Below are 21772 nucleotides of genomic sequence, written 5' to 3'. Positions count from 1 at the left end.
TCCACAAATGATTACCTCTAGGAAATCAAAATCAGAATAGAGCAAGTAAATAGGCTAGGGCAAATTTTAACAAAATCAGAAAAGTGCTCTGAACAAGAGATTTGAAGTTAGAGCTAAGAGGTTAACTAGGTGATACGTTTTCTCGACTTTGTTTTATGGAATGGAAGCTTGGGCCTTAAATGTGGTATCAACGAAAAAATCATTCATGATCTGGGTATACAGAAGAATTCTGAAAATATCGTGGACAGAACACGTCACAAACAAAGATTTTCTGAGAAAGATGAATAAAGAACTGGAAATCTTAAATACCATGAAAGCAAGAAAATTAGAATATCTCGGACATATTACACGTGGAGAGATAATACAGGGTGTTTCATTAATAATTGTCCATATAGTAACTGGAGAAATCTTAGCACAAAATACGAAGATTTAACCTAAAACACGTGAATAAAAATGTGGTTCCTTATTGAGTTACAGGGTGTTTTATCTAAAAATTTAAAAACTATTTTTGCTCAGCATATTAAAACTGTTCGACGTATCCTTTTCATACTTGGCAGAAAGTGCGACTACTATATACCCTACTAAATTATGATAAACAAACGTTTCTAGCTACTACCAGAGGGGTACGACAGGGGATAGTGAATGGTTGACCCTTCTCAAATTCTACGCCACTAGAGAAATTACTATTTTAGTGCTACTTTTAGATTCTCCAATACTTTCTACGTAAATAATATACTCTTCATTGGTAACGATAAAGTTATTAGTTTTCGAGATATTTGAAGTTAAATATGAAACGGCACAGTTATTTTGATTATTTTATGATATGATTCATATGACTAAAATTTAAAAATTATTTGTACCCAGTACTTTAAAACTATTTGGCGTATCCTTATCATACTTGTCAGAAAGTGTAGGCACTGTACACCTTACTAAATTAAGATAAATAAACGTTTCTAGCTACTACCAGAGGCGTACGACAGGGGATAGTTGCTGGTTGACCCTTTCCAAATTCTACGCAACTGACGAAATTGCTATTTTACTGTAATTTTTTGATTTTCCAATACTTTTTATGTAAATAATATACTCTTCATTCGTAACGATAAAATGATTAGTTTTCGAGATATTTGAAATTAAAAATGAAGCGACACAATACATTAATCAAAATAACCGTGTCGTTTCATTTTTAACTTCAAAGATCTCGAAAACTAATGACTTTATCGTTACGAATGAAGAGTATATTATTTTTATAGAAAGTATTGGAGAATCCAAAAATTGAACTAAAATATCAATTCCGCCAGTGGCGTAGAATTTGGAAAGGGTCAAACATTCACTTTCCCCCGTCGTACGCCTCTGGTAATAGCCAGAAACGTTTGTTTAACGTAATTTAGTAGTTTGTACAGTACCCATACTTCCTGCCAAGTATGAAAAGGATACGTCGCATAGTTTTAAAATGCTGAGCAAAAATAGTTTTTAAATTTTTAGATAAAACACCCTGTAACTCAGTAAGGAACCACATTTTATTTAAGTGTTTTAGGTTAAATGTTCGTATTTTGTGCTAAGGTTTCTCCAGTTACTACATGGACAATTATTAATGAAACACCCTGTATACAACAAAAGTATGTAAATTTAGGTAAGTTGAAAAATTCGTAACTTGTTTAGTATAATTGATACATCAATATTATTTTAGTGACCAAATGGCGGCATGTCATAGTCCCCTAAGGAAAGAATGTATGTGGTATAGAAAAGTAGCGACTTTTAGCGTGGTATAGATCTCTTTTTCACAGTATCATGGTCTTTAAATATTTGGTATTGCACTCGCTAAGGGTGCAAGGGTTGCCGAAATCAAAACCCTAAGAACAATAGTGGGAAAACAAGAAGAGACATGGTGAGAAATACAAACATTAGAGAGCAATGCAAAATTCAAGATATTGTAAGATGGGGAAGGCAGCGTAAGAGGATGTGGTACAACCATCTAAGACGAATGTATGAGGATAGACTCCCAAAAATTGCCCTAGAAAACAACCAGCCCAACTCAGGGCCCCCCGGAAGGCCACCTAAAATATGGGGGAATAGTTGGCAATCTACCTCCCAGGAAATTAACCAGAGGCAACTTCAGAATTAAACAGATCGCAAGATCTCCAAGAAGTAAAAGAAGAAGAAGCACATGCACAGAAAAGGAAGTCATTAAAGTTTTTCTCAACAATAATTAGTAGAGATAAAAATAAAATTCCACCAATGACTATAACAATATTCAACATAGGAAGATAGTCCTGTCGCCAGGGAGGGTACAACGGCCTCATTTATTCAGATGGACTTACCTAAATTTTTCTTATGTATTTTGACCCGTAGAACACGAATTTTTTGGGTAACAGTTGTCGATAAGATTGTTATAAACAAAGAACTTGAGGAAGTACATAACGTGATTTCTCGCAAAACAAAAAATTTTTGTATTCTTTGGGTCATTCTACGCAAACAATGTTCTCACAAGTTTTTTCGTAGGATGCATAGGTTTCGATATAAAAGCGGTTGAACTTAAAAAAAATCGAAAAATTGCAATTTTTGAACCTGAATAACTTTTGATTAAAAAAGAAAATAGCAATTCTGCTTACCGTATTTGAAAGTTCAAGTCAAATTATATCGGTTTTGATTATTTGCATTGCTAAAAATTTATTTTTTTATTGTTAAACAAAGCTATAAACACACAGTGTTTCCCGTGGACAAGACATGCGTTTTAACGCATGCTACGTAGAAATTGACTCGCTTGCACTTGTACCCACTCTACCTACTCGTTCGATTTTAAATGGGAGATCATTGAAAACATCACTCAAACACTATGTGTTTATAGCTTTGTCTAGAAATAAAAAAATAAATTTTTAGCAATGCAAATAATTAAAACCGATATAATTTGACTTGAACTCACTGGCGAAGCGTCCATGTAACCACTGTTACCATTGGTAACAGTTAAAAATCTTGCAAATAAATATTTTATGACTACTATGAAATATATCCATTTATATTTTTTACTAACAGAAATATTTGTTAATAGTACCTAATTCAGTAAATAGCCAACCAGACGCACGAAAATATTGGCGATATTATGTGATATTATATGATATTAAGCTGGAGTACCACAGGGGGCAGTTTTATCACCCCTTCTGTATAGCATATATACAGCAGATGTTTCAAGAACACCCGAAACATTGATCAGCCTTTATGCAGACGACACTGCAATTGCTGCAAAACACATGAACCTAGATATAGCTGTAAGAAATCTACAGACGGCATTGGATACAATAGAAGAATGGAGTATCCAATGGAAAATAGTAATAAATCCAGATAAGACCCAAGCGATTATCTTCAAAAAGAGAAGAGATAACCCAGAAGAACAACTAACATTGCAAGACAGACCCATCGAATGGCAAAACGAAGCTAAATATTTAGGAGTCACAATGGACCAAGGTCTAACATTCACATCACATGTCAACGCAACAGTCCAGAAAACAGCAGCGGCCAGAGCGGCAATAAGAGGACTCACAGGAAGAAGAAGCAAATTAGCTATGAAAACAAAATTAAGACTGATAAATAGCATTATACTGCCAATAATTACATACGCATCTCTTGCATGGGGTCACACAAGTCAAAGTAACAAAAATAAGACACAAGCGGCACACAACAACTGCCTCAGAGAAGCTGCAAACGTGCCCAGATACGTCGCCGAACGGTTTTTATGTCGAGACCTAAAACAAATAAGAGTACTGGATATTATGGAGGAAAAAGCCAGAACAAAATTTGCTGAGCTAGAAGACCACCCAAACCGGATCCTGCAAGAGATATTAAGGTATGATGTGTACCATAGATGGAAACACAGGAGACCCAAATAGCAAATATTAGTAAATATATAATAAAGACTAGATAATTGTAGCTCTATCAAAAGAAGACAACTTGCTCACCTTTGGCATCTCATTATATTTATTAATGTTGATTTTTATACGTTTCAGACATCCCTCAAAAAAAATTATACAAAGAACTTAAAAACGGCTTCGGCCACTAAACAAATCAATAAAATATTAACAATAGGCGAAAGCCACAAAAAAAATATTAGTAACAAAACCCAAAAAACGGGCATGAGGGGCCCACATCCTCGAGCGCCGAGTCGCCGAACTGGACATAGCCCAGAGCGGGGACTCGGCGCCCGAGCAAGCAAAACAGATCGAAGATAAGTCACTAGAGATAGCGGGAAAAGAGCGCCTCACGCTGGCCTGCATTGATCGGGGTAGGATTTCATATGGGAGTCCGTGTACCCAAGACTCCCATATGATAAGCACTTTGCTGGTTGAAAGCCCCTATTTCCCCCAATAGCGCATTAGAGTGCTATCGGAGGGTAAGTGGATGGTCTGGAGCATTGAAGCGGGGTGGAGTGATTCCTGCTTACGGGAGTTAATCCTCCTCGCCTCAATGAATTGTATCACCCGAATGTCATTCTCTAGGGGTGAGCAAGTCTCTCAGGCTGGGTTAAATCACTATGCTTGCTTGCTTGATAGTATGTGAACCGTTGCACGTTATTATAGCAGGAGGATCCTCGCTATCGCTCGGGACTAGCTCGTTTCTGAAAATTTTGAAGGAGCAACGGCTCTATAGACGGCGCGTTGGCACGCTGTCTATATCAGTATTGTAACCATATTTTGGTTTGGTAACGTTGGTTTAGTACCTATTACAGATTACAGTGTGCGTGAATTTAAACATGGAAGAGTGTTGCTGCGTATTGCGTAATCGATCAACTACTTGAAAAGTCATTCTCCTTGTATATTTTGTTATATATAATTTTGAAGAAAAAAATGGGATTATTGAAAATGGAAGACATAAAATATAAACAAAAGTTTTCAAAATATGTTCTTTTTCCTACTTGTTCATTTTTTTATGTTAATTTTTTGGTAGAATAATATGTTTAGTTTGTTTATTATTTATTGTTATACCTATTACATATACATAATTACATACATATAATTTGGGAATAGTGATTTGTTTAATTTTATCCCACAGGATTAAAAACAAAAACTTATATGTGGGAGGTTCAAAATAATTTTTTTAAACAAGATTTTTTTACATCTGGTTTTGGTAACACTTTCGAAAAAGTCACGCGTCGCCACTGCTTGAACTTTCAAATGCGGTAAGCAGAATTGCTATTCTTTTTTAATCAAAAGTTATTCGGGTTCAAAAACTGCAATTTTTCGATTTTTTTTAAAGTTCAACAGCGTTTATCTCGGAATTTATGCAACCTACGAAAAAACTTGTAAGAACATTGTTTTTCGAGAAATCGCTGTTATGTAATTCCTCAAGTTCTTTGTTTATAACAATATTATCGGCATCCGGATCAACTGTTACCCAAAAAATTCATGTTCTACAGGTCAAAATACATAAAAAAACTTGGGTAAGTCCGTCTGAATAAAGCAGGCCGTTGTACCCCCGCTGGCGACAGGACTATAATAGTAGGATATGCTAAAAAAATTACCTGCAATATTTGTTGTAACCTTTTCGCCTTCATTTTTCCAGATGTTGAAACGAACTCCTTAATATCATTCAAATATTGGACTAATTGTTTTTCTTTCACTTTGGGAGGATCCCATGTGGGATTATACATTGATGCTTCATTGAAAGATTCTAGAGCCATTTTGAATTCTTCTTCGTATTTCAAAGTCTACAAGAAATATGTATTTTTACCGTAGGAAAAACAGCATGACAAAAATTACAATGACATTGACCTTAATTATTGATACCTAAGGCAAAATTGGGACATTCCATATTTAAATAAAGTTTCTACGTAAAAATTCACATTTTTAATGACAAATTGCCTAACAAAATTTAGCACGACTGGTATTGAAGCCTACAATTTATTTATAATTATATAATAAACTTAACCGCAAACGTTTTGTACCACCAAACATTAGGCTCATTTTTAAAGTTGATTTTCTAGTGAATGAGCAAAGGTTTACTCAAACTTCTTTCTTAAACTCATACCGGGTGAAAGAAAAGAAATGTTTTTCTTCTGTTAAGTTTGAGACAGTTTGTAGGAAGGGAAAGGTAAAAACATTTTGTTTTTAAATCCCTTGATATCTTTTTAAAACAAAGAAAATAGACGGTTTTACTCTTTAACTTGTGTTTTAACTGAAACAATACTAAATTAACATTAAATATAACAGTAGTTAACAAAACTTTTAAAAAAGAAAGAAACATAACGTAATCTAATATCGCGTGTTCTCCCTCTACTTCTAATAACAGCTTCACATCGCTTAGGCATGCTGGATATTAAGCAAGCTATTTGATTTTGGTCTATGGAGTTTCAGATAGCAATAACCATAGTTTCTACATCAATATTCCATAATTGGTCAACAGGATTCATGTCTGGACTGTGAGGGGGCCAATTCAACAGCTGAATATTTATCACTTAAATAGTGAGTAACGAGACATAGTGAGGAGACCTTGCATTATCATGAATTAAGATGAAATTATTTACTATATAAGGTGCGAAAGGAACAAAGGGTTCAAAGAAAGGAAATTTCTGGTAATGCACCTTTGCTGTTTAAGAGCCTCCATGTAAAGCCGCTAAATCCATTCTTGCTGTCAAGGAAATTCCACGCCAAAACATCACAGAGCCTCCATTAAACAATGTTTTTTATGTTGCGCTTTACATACCACTCACCTGGTCGACAAATAACTCTTATAAGGGTCGATCAGAACTATTTATGTTATGTGTTTTTCTGTGTTTAAAGTTTTGTTTTGTGTTTAAAGTTTAAACGGTTATTATTTTTTATTGTTAATTTAGTATTGTTTCAGTTAAAATACATTTAAAGAATAAAACCGTCTATTTTCTTTACTTTTGAAAGATATCCAAGGTTTTCAAAAAACAAAATGTTCACAAAATATGACTACTATAAAAAGGTTTTTTGGATCCTTATGCATACTAGTACCAAAAAGGGCACACGCGTGATCTTGAATTACAAACATCAAATACCTATTTTTAAATTAATTTTTTAGTTAGGAAGAAACATAAACAAATCCCCATTATGGGGCTTATGTGGGTTTGGGTTCTTATTCTGTAAATTAACAAATCGGTTTTTAGGAAAAAATTACATAATATGTACTTACCACTCCTTTGTTGTAATGCAGGTCTGGAGTGCTTTTGGCCACAAAATCTTTTTCCTGGATGAAGAAAATATGAATTAGCGTGAGAACTATTAAATAAGTTATAAATCAATGGTAAAAAAATTAAAATTTATATAAATATGTGGGTCTTCAGTCCTGAAACATTTTTGCAATATTACCCCAGATCTGGTTATAGTATCTTTCTATCCAAATCAGGATCCCCTACTTTAAAGCCTATCCTGCCAACCAGTGTATGTTGTATGTATCCAGTCACCATAAAAATGATACAGAGATTGATGAGCTACTTAAAAGAGAAACTTTTTTGCGATGAATTCATTTTGTAACAACAAATAAAGAAAGTGGATATGTATAAATCCAGATGATAACATTAAAAGAAATCAATTAAATCTTGTCAAGAAACAAATCTATCATTAAATGTCACCATAGACTGGTATGAGCAAATATACATACATAAATAATCAATTTGAAACAGAAAGAAAAATTAAAAATAACCAAAGATTTGACATGGGAAAATATAGTCGAATTGTTTTCAAATACAGGACTTAAAAATAAAACATCGAAATATTTAACATACTGATACAGTAGTGAAAGTGAGAAGAGAAATAACGCTCACAAAAATCAAATAAGAACTCCGCATATCTCAAGATAACAACGGAATTTGAAAAAATGATGGATTCGACCGTTACTTGATGGAAATTTATTTTATCTAACAATAAAACACTGAAAATTTTTGTTTTCAATATTTCCACAAAAGCTTGCTTCTCTTAAGAGCTAGTGAACCCTCCGTGTAACGGTCTTCCTGTAAGGCTAGAAATTTGTATAGTGATAAGTCATAACACGCCAAGGCTAAAACCATGACACGGCACTGCCTGGCAGGCATCAGCCCTGCACGGGTATCCAGCAGATGAATCGAAAGGTGCATAGTTTAAGGCAGGGGTCACCAATTATGTTCTCTGAGGGTCCGTTTCGCAAACCTATGACACTTGCGGGGTCCGGATTGAATGCTACCTGTGTCTGGTGGTTCTGATTCGGTTTATTTGCGGATTCTTGTTAAAAAATATCCCCTTTAAACAAATCAAAAGGATGCCGGGCGAAATTTTCAGACAGAAATTACATAACATTTTTTTTAACAAATTCAAAACATCACCTTTTTTGCCAACGAAAATAGCATTTTTAGCATTGTTGCCCATGTGTAAATTATTATTTTTGTGGTTATCAAGTACCTAAATTAAAGTTTAAACATTCAATTTCACGACTCTGATGAGTAATCGGGGCTTATTTCAATGTAGACCATTGTTTTTAATTGTTAATTATGCGCGTCCACTTGACTCTTAAGCCGCCGCGGCGGCAGTACACTATATGGTGCGTATCGCGCTATATGATTGGCGTATTTAATTAGAACATTGGCAATAATTAACTGAATAAATAAATAAATTATTTAAAAAAAAAACTATGTTAATAACTTATTATAAAATTTTAATAAATTTTCGCATAAGTACGTACATATAAAGTGTGACGAGCGACGATTAACAATTAAAAACCAACGGTCTATATTGAAATAAGCCCCGATTACTCGTTAGAATCTTGAAGTTAAATGTAGAAGCTTTAATTTAGGCACTTGTCATCCTGAACCTTAGAATCCTTATACCACAACCTGTGGGAAGTAGAAATAGGTGTAGGCCAAAACTTAGATGGAAGGATGGTGTAGATGAGGATGGGAGAAAAATAGGCGCAGCAAACTGGCAACGGTTGGCAATGGATAGGACTGACAGCGTAATAGACTTGGGAAGGTCGAGGCCCTTTCATAGGGCTGTAGCACCACTGATGATGATGTCATCCTGAACACTAATAATTTACACTTAATGAGTTTTCAATCCTCGAAAAACCGTATGCATATTTTCGCATTTTTCAGATTTTAGATCCTTTATAACTCGAAAACTATCAACATTTGAGAAAAATAACAAGAGACCTTTTTAGTTCAAAAGTGCCCAGAAAACCTAAAAATACATTTTTCGGGGCAAAAAGGTAATTTTGAATTTGTCTAAAGAAATGTACAACCTGTCTGAAGTTTGGAATGAGTTTAGGGCAACTGATTCTCAATAGGGAGTTGAAATATTCATCTGTTAACTGAGATTTTTAATAAAGTTCACTATTGAAGAAGCTGCTTCGCACACATAAGTTGAGCCAAACATAGTACACAATTTACACAATTTCGTGCCCAAACATTTTCAAAATTGCAAAACACTATATTCTGAATTTAATCACGGTCCGCACAAAACTAGCCTACGGTCCGGATGCGGACCGCGGTCCTGGTTTAGGGGATAAAATAAGCTTTCTCCTGTAAAGTTTAAATTTAAGTATGTGTTTGAGTAAGTCATTTAGAAGAAATGTGTACAATGACAGGCGGTTCTGAACAGCATAAGACCTTGACAGGTGAGGGGAAAGATTAGGGATTTTTTGTTTTTTCCTAAATTTTTTTTTTGGCACCGAACAAAGTTTTTTTAGGTTTTTTTAATCATTCCAAACAGAAAAGGTCTTTAGTGACTTTTCTCTAAAGTTAATAGTTTTTGACATATAAGCGATTAAAAATTTAAAAATTGCGATATCGACCATTTTTAACCCTCAAAAACTATGTGAAAAACTGAAAATTTCAATGTTGCCGTAGGAAGGTATTCTTTAAACATCGATTGATGAAATCCCAAAGAGTTTTTGCAATACAGTATCGAAAACCCCTTTGTTTTTTAATTGCTAATCAAGCGGGCGCGACACTATTTTTAACTGTTGCATGTATGTAGTATAATATGTAATATGCGTAAATATGTGTGCGGAAAAATACTCTGATTCAATTTTTTTACCATCTTGCTTGAAAAGATTCCCTATTAAAGCAATGTTCCCTATTAATTCTGGGTTTTTATATTTTATTTCTGGGTTCACATATTTTTAAATGTTTAATCGCTTATATGTCAAAAACTATTAACCTAAGAAAAAAATCACTAAGGAACTTTTCTGCTTGGAATGATTCAAAAAACCTAAAAAAATCGAATTGTTCGATACAAAAAAAATAATTTTAGGAAAAAAACAAAAAAATCCTAATATTTCCCCTCGCTTGATAATAACACAAAAATTACCGAATGACATAACATCAACTACAAAAAGGATCTGTGGTAAAAATAAAAATCCGAGAAAAATGAAACTTAAACAAACAACACTGGATTTAATGGAAGAAAGAAGAAGAACATCTAAAGAATTACTAGAATATAAGGCTATCAACAATAAAGTTAAAAAGAGCATAAGGTCAGACTTGCGGGCTTATAAAACAAAACAAATATTGCAAACCATCGAAAACAATAGAAACATGAGAGTATTGAAATCAAATTTAACTAAAGGAAAATCGAAGATAACTAAAATCAAAAACCAACAGGGGAATACGGTGACGGAAAAAACTCAAATAATCAAGAAAATACAAACGTTCTACAAGAATCTTTATACATCCGCTATACAGAACCCCGGAACAGACCATAGAACAATTCTAAACGTCGGCTCGGAAACTCTCCCTAAAATAACTTCTTCGGAAATTAGACATGCCTTACAGCAAATGAAGAATAAAAAAGCTCCTGGCGAGGATCATATAACGTCTGAAATGTTAAAAATGGGTGGCAACGCCGTTATAGAGGTTGTGGAAGGCTTGCTGAATAGGTGTCTAATAGAGGAAAGAATACCCAATCTGTGGGAAAACGCCGAAATAATACTTTTACACAAGAAAGGAGACACTACTAATATTGAAAACTACAGGCCTATAAGTTTGTTGTCACATTTATACAAATTGCTAACAAGAATAATAACCAACCGCATAACACAAAAACTTGATTTATATCAACCGGTTGAACAGGCGGGATTTCGAAAAGGGTTTGGTACTAACGATCACTTACTTACGGTACAGAACACTGGTAGAAAAAACCACAGAATATAATGTACCCTTACATATGGCATTTATTGATTTTCACAAGGCTTTCGATAGTATTGAAACCTGGTCCTTTTTGTCAGCCCTAAGGGATGCTCGAATAGACTCACGGTACACTACACGCATTAAAAACATTTATGAGCATTATTCCACATCAAAATCAATGAAGACCAAAAAACCGAAAAAATACGCCTTGGTAAAGGTATTAGACAAGGTGATACTATTTCACCAAAACTTTTTACCTTAGCATTGGAAAATGTATTCAAACAGCTCGACTGGGAGGAAAAAGGTCTAAACATTGATGGTGTACGTTTGAGTCATTTGAGGTTTGCGGACGACATAGTATTATTCAGTACAGATATCAAAGAACTGGAGCAAATGATGAAGGAACTAAACCAGCAGTCAAATAAAATAGGTCTCAAAATGAATCTTCAGAAAATAAAAATAATGAGTAATGTACAAACGAATCTTGTTATTGACAACGTCAGTCTTGAAAATGTAGACCACTATATATATATATATATCTTGGACATACCATTAAAATCGGCAAAGAAAACCAAATAGCCGAAATAAAAAGACGCATACAATTGTCTTGGGTAGCTTTCGGCAAGTTAAGCTTTATCTTGAAGAATAGAGATATATCAATGTGTCTAAAACGTAGAGTTTATGACAAATGTATCTTGCCTGTAACTACATATGGACTGGAGACCATGGCCTTTACAAAGAAAACCTTAGGGCAGCTCAGTACAACTCAAACAGCGATGGAGAGGGCCATGCTAGGGATTAGTTTGAGAGACAAAATTCGAAATATCGACATTCGTGAAAGAACAAAGATTACTGATGTCGCAGAACGTATAGCAAGGCTCAAGTGGCAATGGGTCGGACATGTTGCCCGAGATAATCCCGAAAAATGGACACAGAGACTAACAAACTGGAGACCAAGAGAGAACAGGCGAGGAGTAGGCAGACTGCAGAAGAGGTGGGCAGATGACATCAAACAAGTCGCGGGCAAACAGTGGATGAGAATTGCCAAGTGTAGAAATCGATGGAAGCAAATGGAAGAGGCCTATGTCCAGCAGTGGACGAACACAGGTTGAAGAAGAAGAAGAAGAAGCAATATTAAGTTAAAACATGTTAAGAATGGTGCTAATCATCAGTTGCATTAAATTTTATATACATTTTTAGGAATATAAATTATGACTAAGTACTTACTGCTTGACTGTAAGCACTTAAACATTGCTTTAGAATCTTGGGATTCTGTTGGATTCCAAAAAAGGAAGAGAGGTACGCATTACCCAGCACAGTCCATGATAAACCATCCTGAGGATCCAACTGAACAGCTTCTTTTGCATAGGTTAAACCTTTTTCAATATTCTTTACCTTTTCCTCCCTTGTTTTCGCTGGCTCTTGCCTGACAAGCATTGAAAGACTCCTTAATGAAATTTTATTCTTTTTCTAAAACAAAAACAATGGTTAAGGAATAGTTATGAATATATAAATATAATAAATTCAATGTAGTATAAGTAATTGAAAAGGGAATATCTCTAATACAGGTTTGTTTTCAATAGGAACTAAACAAAAAAAACTTCTGTGCATTTAGTAAAGGGGTGCGCAAAAGCCGGGCCCGCAGGCCGGATCCGGCCCTTTTGCTTACTTTATCCGGCCCGTTGAAAAATACCAGCAAGCAATTTTTTACAATAAATGCGATTTTGCTGAAATAAACAGTATTAGTGTATGTAGTGTTCATATAAATAATGAGATATATTATAAATAATAGAGAGTACTATAATTCAGAACAGCTGTAACCACATGCCTACTTTAAAATATGCAACATACTTTTATAAAGCGGGGGATAAATACGCGCATTTCTCTTATTCTTCGCGGCAGATTCGTCTCTATCTTCTGCTTTTCTTGTAGTGTCTGTGTATTTAACCTGGTCGAGTCGCGAATGTTTTTCAACCCGGATATTTATCGTCTACTAGGACCCCCTTTTCCTTCCTGCAACAACTCGTACTTATCATTTGCAAGTATGTGCCCCAAATATGTTGTATTTCTCCTTTTAATGGTGATCAAAAGTTCTCTGTCTCTTTCCATTCTGTGCAACACCATTTCGTTGGTCATATGATTGGTTCCTGATGGTATTTTCAAAAATCTCCTAAAAAGCCACAACTCAAAAGCTTCCAACTTACTCATTAAGTTAACATTAACAGTCCAATCTTCGGCACCATAAAGAAGAATAGAGTGGATATAACATTTTACCATATCGGATTTGCAGATTGAGTCTTTGGTTACTCAGAATCTTCGGCACCATAAAGAAGAATAGAGTGGATATAACATTTTACCATATCGGATTTGCAGATTGAGTCTTTGGTTACTCAGAAATTTTCTCATCTTCAAAAAGGCTGTTTTTTTCTTGACCGAATGTATAATTTGGAATTTAGATATTCCCTAATCCAGATTCGTAAGTATTTTATTTTGTTCACTTGTTCAATATCTTTATTTTTTATCGGGATCCTGGTTACGAGTAATATAATGGAACATATTTCTTTAAAAATTACTGACATATTTTACAGGGCACAAATTGTTCGCATGTACATATACCCAAGTAAGACAATTTATTATTGTATGTGGGGTACCTCAAAGTTCAGTATTGGGTCCTCTACTTTTCCTTATCTTTATTAATGACATCACTAATTTAAAAATCGATGGAAACATCTTTCTTTTTGCTGATGATACCAGTATCACTTGGAGCAACTCAAATATTGCAACTCTTCATGCTACTATAACTTCTGATCTACTTACAATAAAAACCTGGTCTGACTCAAATTTACTCTCGTTTAACGTAGATAAAACAGTAGCATTGTCTTATAAAGGAGCTCTTCAACCCTTACCTCTTAATAACAGCCAGATCAGTACCGTTGATTCTGTAAAATTTCTTGGCATTTTTTTAGACAGCAACCTTAAATGGTCCCTCCATATCGATTTGTTACGGAAGAAACTCTCTTCAGCCTGCTATGCTATAAGATCTGTTTCGAATGAACTCAATTTAGCATCTTCCAAAATAACATATTTTTCTTTGTTCGAGTCACATCTTCGTTATGGTCTTCCTTTTTGGGGTTCTGGTACAGCTGCCCAATTCGATGTTATTTTCAAATTACAAAAAAGAGCTATAAGATATCTGTTTGGCCTCAGAAGAACAACACACTGCAGAAGTTACTTCAAAGATCACGGAATTTTAACCCTTCCATCTTTGTATATTTTAGAAACTGTTTGCTTAATTCGTAAACATCTACATGTCTTTCCACCAAGACCTAATCATCACTACTTCACGAGAAATTCTACGTTTGACGTCTATTTGCCGACCCCGTCCTCGGAGTTAGTAAAGAAATCGATATTATATTCCGCAAAAAAAATGTACAACCATCTCCCCCTACAACTAAAATCTGCACCATCTTTTCCCAAATTCCGTAAACTGACAAAAGCCTACCTGTCTGAAAGACCATATTATTCAGTAGAAGATTATTTTAGTCAATAACTAAGAAATTACAGTACCCTTTGCACAAGTAGTACATATTTTTATTATTTTTTTATCTATATTTGGGTGTCATATGCAGCAGCTTAACTTTTTAACTTTTAAACCTTTTTTATTAATTATTAGGTAGACTATGGATTTGCAATTTATTTAAATTTTTGCAATTGATTATTTCTGTTTTACCTTCGATTTATTTATTTATTTTATTTAACTTATTGACGATTTATGTAATTTTAGTAAATTGGATTGTTACTGTTTTGTTTTTTTTTTACTATTTATAAGCTTTGTCGATAAAATTGTAAAATTTTTCATGGCAATAAAGCATATTTCTATTCTATTCTATTCTATTACAATTATCTATTAAAGTAAAATTTCCTTGTACAACTGCTTTAAAATGATACTTATAGTATTTGTCAAAAAAAATTCTTGGACAGGGAAAAAATTACAGCAAAAAAATTCGAATATGCACAGCGTACATACTCAGTTTACACAGCGTACATACACTCGGGAAACATTTTGAAAATTTCATTTTGGCCCGCGCTTAAAAGTATTTGCCCACCCCTGATTTAGTATGTGGATAGTTGTGGATACTTGGATTATTATTTATTTTCTAGACATAGTCCATTAAAATGTTACATTTTTTAAGCCGTACCTTGTATTTGTTAGAGGAGTCAATTTTATTTCTTTAATGTATAGGGCGCATCAGTAGAAACTTAAGTTCGAGTTTTTGGGGTTGCCACCCTTTTCCCCCGGCCGCCATCTTAGAAATGGGGTGCAAAGGGGTTTCGCGCTATATCTCGTTAACTACCAACCCTAGAGAAAATCTAATTAAACATAAAATATAGCAAATTAAATTTTCTTCAATTTTGTTTCTATTACTTTTTATTGTCAAGTGACCAACAAAAAAGATATAAACAAAAATATATGTAAAAATTTTTTAACAAGTTTCCTTTTGGAGCTTATAACTTTTTTTCAGTTCATTTTAAAATAAAATAACATTATAGCAATTTTGTAGAGGGTTTTTCAGCGAACAATTTCCACTATAAAGTTGTTTAATTCTATTTATTTATAAAGGTTTTACAGCGCTCCAAACTTGACCAGATTCTCGAATGCTCATAGGGATACAATAAAAACAAAAGTTATAGGCTTACTTTTCTATCTATATATATTTTTTATTCATACAATTTATTATGATTTTAACATTCCTATGCTATTATTATTCTGTTTTTGACCTTTCTCCCCACTATAAAACTTATAACCCTAAGCATATATAGAAAAGGCCCAAGAAGTTGTTTGAGGACAAATTCGCCGGTTCAGAAGAAGAATGACGCAACCGCAAAATGCAAATTTCTTAAGAAGAGCAAAAAACGATTTTTGATATCAAAATCATAAAGTATAATCAAAATTAGCCATTCACCACACCGTGGTCAGTATCTCGAGATATAAGCGTTTTTTGGGGTGAGCCGCTTGTCTATAAAGTAACATAACATTTTTCCTATTGTATATTTTGACTTAAAATTTTCCAAAAAACTTCTTCATGCATTATTTTTTAGTATTGTGTTGGTTAAAATTATAAACTAAAAAGTTTGTCACTCAATTTTTTTAAGTAAACATGAAACTAACGAAATATGATGACAAAATGTTTAATAATTAACAACTCCTTTTTTAATGTGTTTAAACATTTTGGACAAATTTCATTGTTATGTACATACTTCAAAGATGACACAGTAAAATTTTCAAAAGGAAATATTTACAACTACCAAAGATACAGCGAGGTAAATTTGAAAATTAATCGAAATTTATTTTTGGCATTTTTGTATAATATTTGATTTTTGAACATGTTTCACCAACTCTAGATAAAAATAAACTTCATATTCGGATTCAGCAACCTCGAAAACATAAAAATAGACCAAAATTGGTCATTCACCTTAAATTTGATTTTCGTGGTCGGCATAACGGTTGATGCCGCTCGCCTAATATATAGATAGAAAAGTATTGTTTTTCTATGAGAATTCGAGAATCTGGTCAAGTTTGGAGCGCTGTAAAACCTAGATAATAAATAAAATTAAACAACTTTATAGTGAAACTTGTTCATTGAAAAATCCTCTACAAAATCGCTGTGACGTTATTTTATTGTGAAATGAACGGAAAAAAGTTATAACCTCCAAAACGAAACTTCTTACAAAATGTTCTCTTATTTTTGTTTATAACTTTTTTGTTGGTCACTTGACGATAAAAAGTAATAGATATAAAATTGTAGAAAATTTAATTTGCTACATTTTATGTGTAATTAAATTTTCTGTAGGATTGCTAGTTTAGGAGATACAGCGCGAAAGCACTTTGCACCCCTTTTTCCAATATGGCGGGCGGGGGACAAGGGTGGCAACCCCAACAACTTGAACTTAAGCTTCTACTGAACCCCCCTACATATTAAAAAAATAAAATTGACTGCTCTAAGAAATGCAACCCTAAATGTAGCATTTCAATGGACTAACATCTACATATTTTTAAAAAGATGTTTGAGAAAATTAAGGAAACAAGCTATTTAACAAATATCAACTTCTATGCAGCTTTTCCAATGGACAACTGAGAATAGTTGTTATCAAAGAAATGTATGGACATTGATACAATTTTTTTGCTGCACACTTACTGCTGCAAAACATTACAGGGTGGAACTTAAATCATTATACGAGGGTTATTCGTAAAATAAGATTCTCTATGTCGCTGAGAAAGAATGCGACGTGCTGGAAGAAATATGGCAACCCTGCATTACAAATCAACTGACCCTTTCTCTTACCCCACCACTTTCGCCAAGCTGCATTGCTCAGTATCGGCCTAGCCTTCAAAGATGGTTCCATAGGTTAAATACATTCCGCATTTAAAAAACGTATCACAGCATGAATTTCACATTGACAGGAGAAAGAGAGAGGGAGAGTTGGTGTGTAAGGCAGTGTTGACATATTTCTCCCAGCACGTGGCACTCTTTCTCAGCGGCATGGGGAACCTTTTTGCGAATGACCTTAGCGGTAACAGCGACCGGGAGCTTGATATTTGAAGGCTGCTATGACGACACTGAGCAATGTAGCGAGGCGAAAGTGGTGGGGTAAGAGAGTGGGAGAGTTGATGTGTAAGGCAGTGTTGCCAGATTTTTTCCAGCACGTCGTTTTCTTTCTCAGAGGCGAAGGGAATCTTATTTTACGAATGGCCCTAGTATGTAGAATTGCAAACAGCAGACAACTTAAAGAAACAATTTAATATCAAGAATTTTTGATAAAAACATAATAAGCAGGAACACTCAAATCTCATCTCTAATTAGATATTAAGTTTGAAACATGCAATATTTTTAGATGGCCCTATAAAGAAAGTTTAATTTATTCAACATCAGTTCCCAACAGGTGGCTAGTTCCAAAGAAATCTTGGAGCAGGCTAAGATCCACAAATCACCAAAGATGATGATGATGAGTTCTAATTGTAATATTAATAAAAATATTTGTTTTTTATTGTATTGTTTTTGCGTTATAACATATTGTTTTGCGTAATAGGAATATGAAGTAATCAATAAAATAACCTTTATTGCATATAACTAAAATATAAAAGATGTACCTAGATAGAACAATGAAGAGTAGCTAAGCATATTTTAATATTCACTGTAGGATAAACAGGTTAAGTTTTTGCTGTGGTGGCCTGCATTAATGAAATGCCTAAACTAAAATATAAAATATGTACCTAGATAGAACAATGAAAAGTAGCTAAGCATATTTTAATATTTACTGTAAGATGAACAGGTTAAGTTTTTGATGTGGCGGCCTGCGTGACCCGTCAAAATAGCCCGGTCAAAACAGCCCCGTCAAAAAAGCCCCGTCAAAATAGCCCCAACACAAAATAGCCTCGACAAAAAAGCCCGCAAACAAAATAGGCCCGACAAAATAGATCGCACACAAAATAGCCCCGGTCAAAACAGCCCCGGCTAAAATAGCCCCGGCTAAAACAGCCTCTTATAAACAATTACCTACATAATTATTTATACAAGGTGTCCAAAAACTTTTTTTAATTTAAAATATTTGACAAAAAGGAAGAATGTATTTAATTTATTTAATTTAAAATGCATTTTACTGTTGCCCGAAAACAGAAAAAAATGTTTATATCATAAATTAGCATTGATTTTCGCTTAACTTAAATGTTCAAACTTCCAAGAGGCCGGAAAGACAGGACTCGAGTTCTCTGAAAAGACAATTTTTATTTAATGTGGTTAAGATAAACATCTGAATAGAGGATAATTACCATTTCCGAAAAAAAATTTTTTTTAAGGAATTATTTTATGATGAATGCTGAAGGGTGATTGTTTTTCGGGGCTATTTTGTCTGCAGGCTATTTTGACGGAGCTATTTTGTGTGCGGAATATTATGTCGGGGCTATTTTGTCGGAGCTTTTTTGACGGGGCTATTTTGACGGGGTACCGGCGGCCTGCATTAATGAAATCATATACGGAGATTTTAAAGATACGAGAATCAACATTTACACAGGCCAAGGGTTATTCTGGCCCACTCACCCAATTCAAAGAACCCATTCACCAAATCAAAACTGGTGAAGAACTGCGAAGATCTCCTATGAGTGCCAGGTTACGAAGGGGTGCATGGGAATGAACTAGCAGATCTGTTGGCAAAACAACCTTTGTAGGCCCAGAACTTTTCTGGTCATCACTAAAGATGCTACGAAAAACGAGGTTCAGAAATGGCTGATAAGGAATCATCACAAGAAATGGAGAGCCCCCAAGGGCAAATCTACACTAAAAAATAATCAAGAATATGTATTGATAAAAATACTATATTTTTTCACTATATTTTTTTCTACTACAGATTCTTCCCATATACACCTTTTTCCCTCCCCATCTTACCCAACAAAATATGGAGAAAACCAGATGCAAAAAATCCGTAAGTTAAGGTGGAAGCTATCGTGCTAAAAACTGAATGGTCGCACGTCACGCGGCCGCTAACGATGCTCTTGGGACACCGGGCGAAATCCCATTGAAAATTAGCCTTGTTCCTGTACGCGGGGCTCTACAGGAATCGACAACGATCCCCAGCTACTCGTGGGAATAAATATGAATACTCACCAACATGCAAGGCAAGCACGGTGTTTAAATGCCACAAACCCGACCAGTGTAAACCAACCCTATTCAAAGTGCGTCAAAAATATAAACCTCAACATCGCCACATATAATGCTCGGTCGCTCTCTACCGAAGAAAGGTTCGAAGAAATGGAGGAAGAACTTTCAAAAGTGAATTGGGATATTGTGGGTATCAGCGAAGTTAGAAAAAAAGGAGAGAATCTTATCTCACTCCCATCAGGCCATCTGTGGTACTACAAAGGAGAAGAGGAATCGACAGTCGGAGGAGTCGGCTTCTTTGTTCACAAAAGAATTGCGAACAGAATTGTGTCAATAAACCAAATATCAACAAGGGTGGTCTACTTAAACATCAAAATGAGCACCAGATATATCCTAAAGTTCATTCAAGTATACGCACCTACTACAGGCCATTCAGATGAAGAAGTCCAAATATTCTACGACCAAATATCCTGTGCAATCAAGGAAAATCCTGGCCACTTCTTAATAATAGGCGGTGATTTCAACGCCAAAATAGGTACCAAGGAAGACCCCTCTGAAATAATATTGGGAAATTTTGGAAGCGAAGGCAGAAATGATAGAGGCAAACAACTGTTAACTTTTCTTTTGGAAAACAATATCTATCAAATGAACAGCTTCTTTAAAAAGAAAAAACACAGAAGATGGACCTGGGAAAGTCCAGATGGAAAAACAAGGAACGAAATCGACTATTTCTTAACAAATAAAAAAGAATTATTTAAAGACGTAAATGTGTTAAACCAGTTCAGCACAAGCAGTGATCACAGGTTAGTAAGAGCTAAAATAACGATATCGATCGAAAAGGAAAGACTCAAAATGATAAATAAGAAACACACAAAGAAATGGGTAAAACCAACTAATATTCAGGAGTTCGAAAAATATATTAATGATACATTGAAAGATACAACAACAACAGACATTAATATACTGAACAAGCAAATAATCACCACAATACAACAGGCTCAAACTAAATACTGTCCAACAAACCAAAAAGATGAAAAACTAAGTCAACCTACTAAAACCCTTATAGAACTAAGACGACAGATGAAAGGAGATACAAGTTCCAGCAAAGAAGCGCTAAATCAAATAAATAAGACTATCACAAAGTCAATAAGAAAAGACATAAGAAACTACAATGTAGAAAAAACAAAACAAGCAATAGAGCAAAATAAGAACATGAAAGTTTTGAAGAACGTAAGCGTACAAAAAGGAAAAATAGAAATCAACAAACTAAGAAACAGAACTGGAAAAGAAACTACAAACAGAGATGAAATATTAACAATAGTCGAAGAGTTCTACACAGAGTTATACAAATCAAGAAAAAAAGATGACAATGCGCAACCTCCAATTACAGTAAAAACTGGGGTATTAAATCAAGGATCGGATTTAATGCCCGATATAACAAAATCAGAAATCAAAGAGGCTCTGAAGAAAATGAAAAATAATCGAACCCCAGGTGAAGATGGAATAGTATCAGAAGCACTAAAAATTGGAGGAAATATACTACTTGAAAAAATTAAACAACTTTTCAATATCTGCCTTCACAACGCCAATATTCCAACAGACTGGAACAACGCTACTATGATTCTATTACACAAAGCAGGAGACAAAGCCAATTTAGAGAATTACAGACCGATTAGCCTCCTCAGCCATTTATATAAGTTATTTACGCGAATAATAGTTAAGAGAATGGATAGAAAGTTAGAGACTTATCAACCAAGAGAACAGGCGATTCCGAAAAAATTACGGAACAAATGACCATCTACAAAGTATAAAAACCCTGATAGAGAAAGTAGTGGAATACAATAAACCCCTAGTTCTACTTTTTATCGATTTTCATAAAGCCTTTGACACAGTTGAACTTAGCAAAATATTACAGGCGCTTAAAGAATGCAGGCTAGATTATAGGTATACAAAATTATTACACAAAATATACTTACAGGCAACAACCACTGTCAAATTACATACTAACAGT

General features: G+C 34.3%; 1 protein-coding gene across 2 annotated transcripts in view; it reads right to left on the bottom strand.

The window, feature by feature from the left end:
• LOC114336997 (tetratricopeptide repeat protein 5-like) overlaps positions 1-21772 on the bottom strand; it is a 95314-nt gene that overhangs the window by 43959 nt on the left and 29583 nt on the right. For both annotated transcript variants that reach the window (XM_050651470.1, XM_050651471.1), the window contains exons 3-5: positions 12335-12577; positions 7144-7197; positions 5510-5695 (exon numbers count right to left, since the gene is read on the bottom strand). In XM_050651470.1, the coding sequence (XP_050507427.1) occupies positions 5510-5695; positions 7144-7197; positions 12335-12577 (483 nt within the window). The remainder of the gene's footprint in view (positions 1-5509; positions 5696-7143; positions 7198-12334; positions 12578-21772) is intronic.

This window comes from Diabrotica virgifera, chromosome 5, assembly GCF_917563875.1.
Source record: "Diabrotica virgifera virgifera chromosome 5, PGI_DIABVI_V3a".
Lineage (NCBI taxonomy): Eukaryota > Metazoa > Arthropoda > Insecta > Coleoptera > Chrysomelidae > Diabrotica > Diabrotica virgifera.
This window is presented reverse-complemented; position numbering and strand designations above follow the sequence as displayed.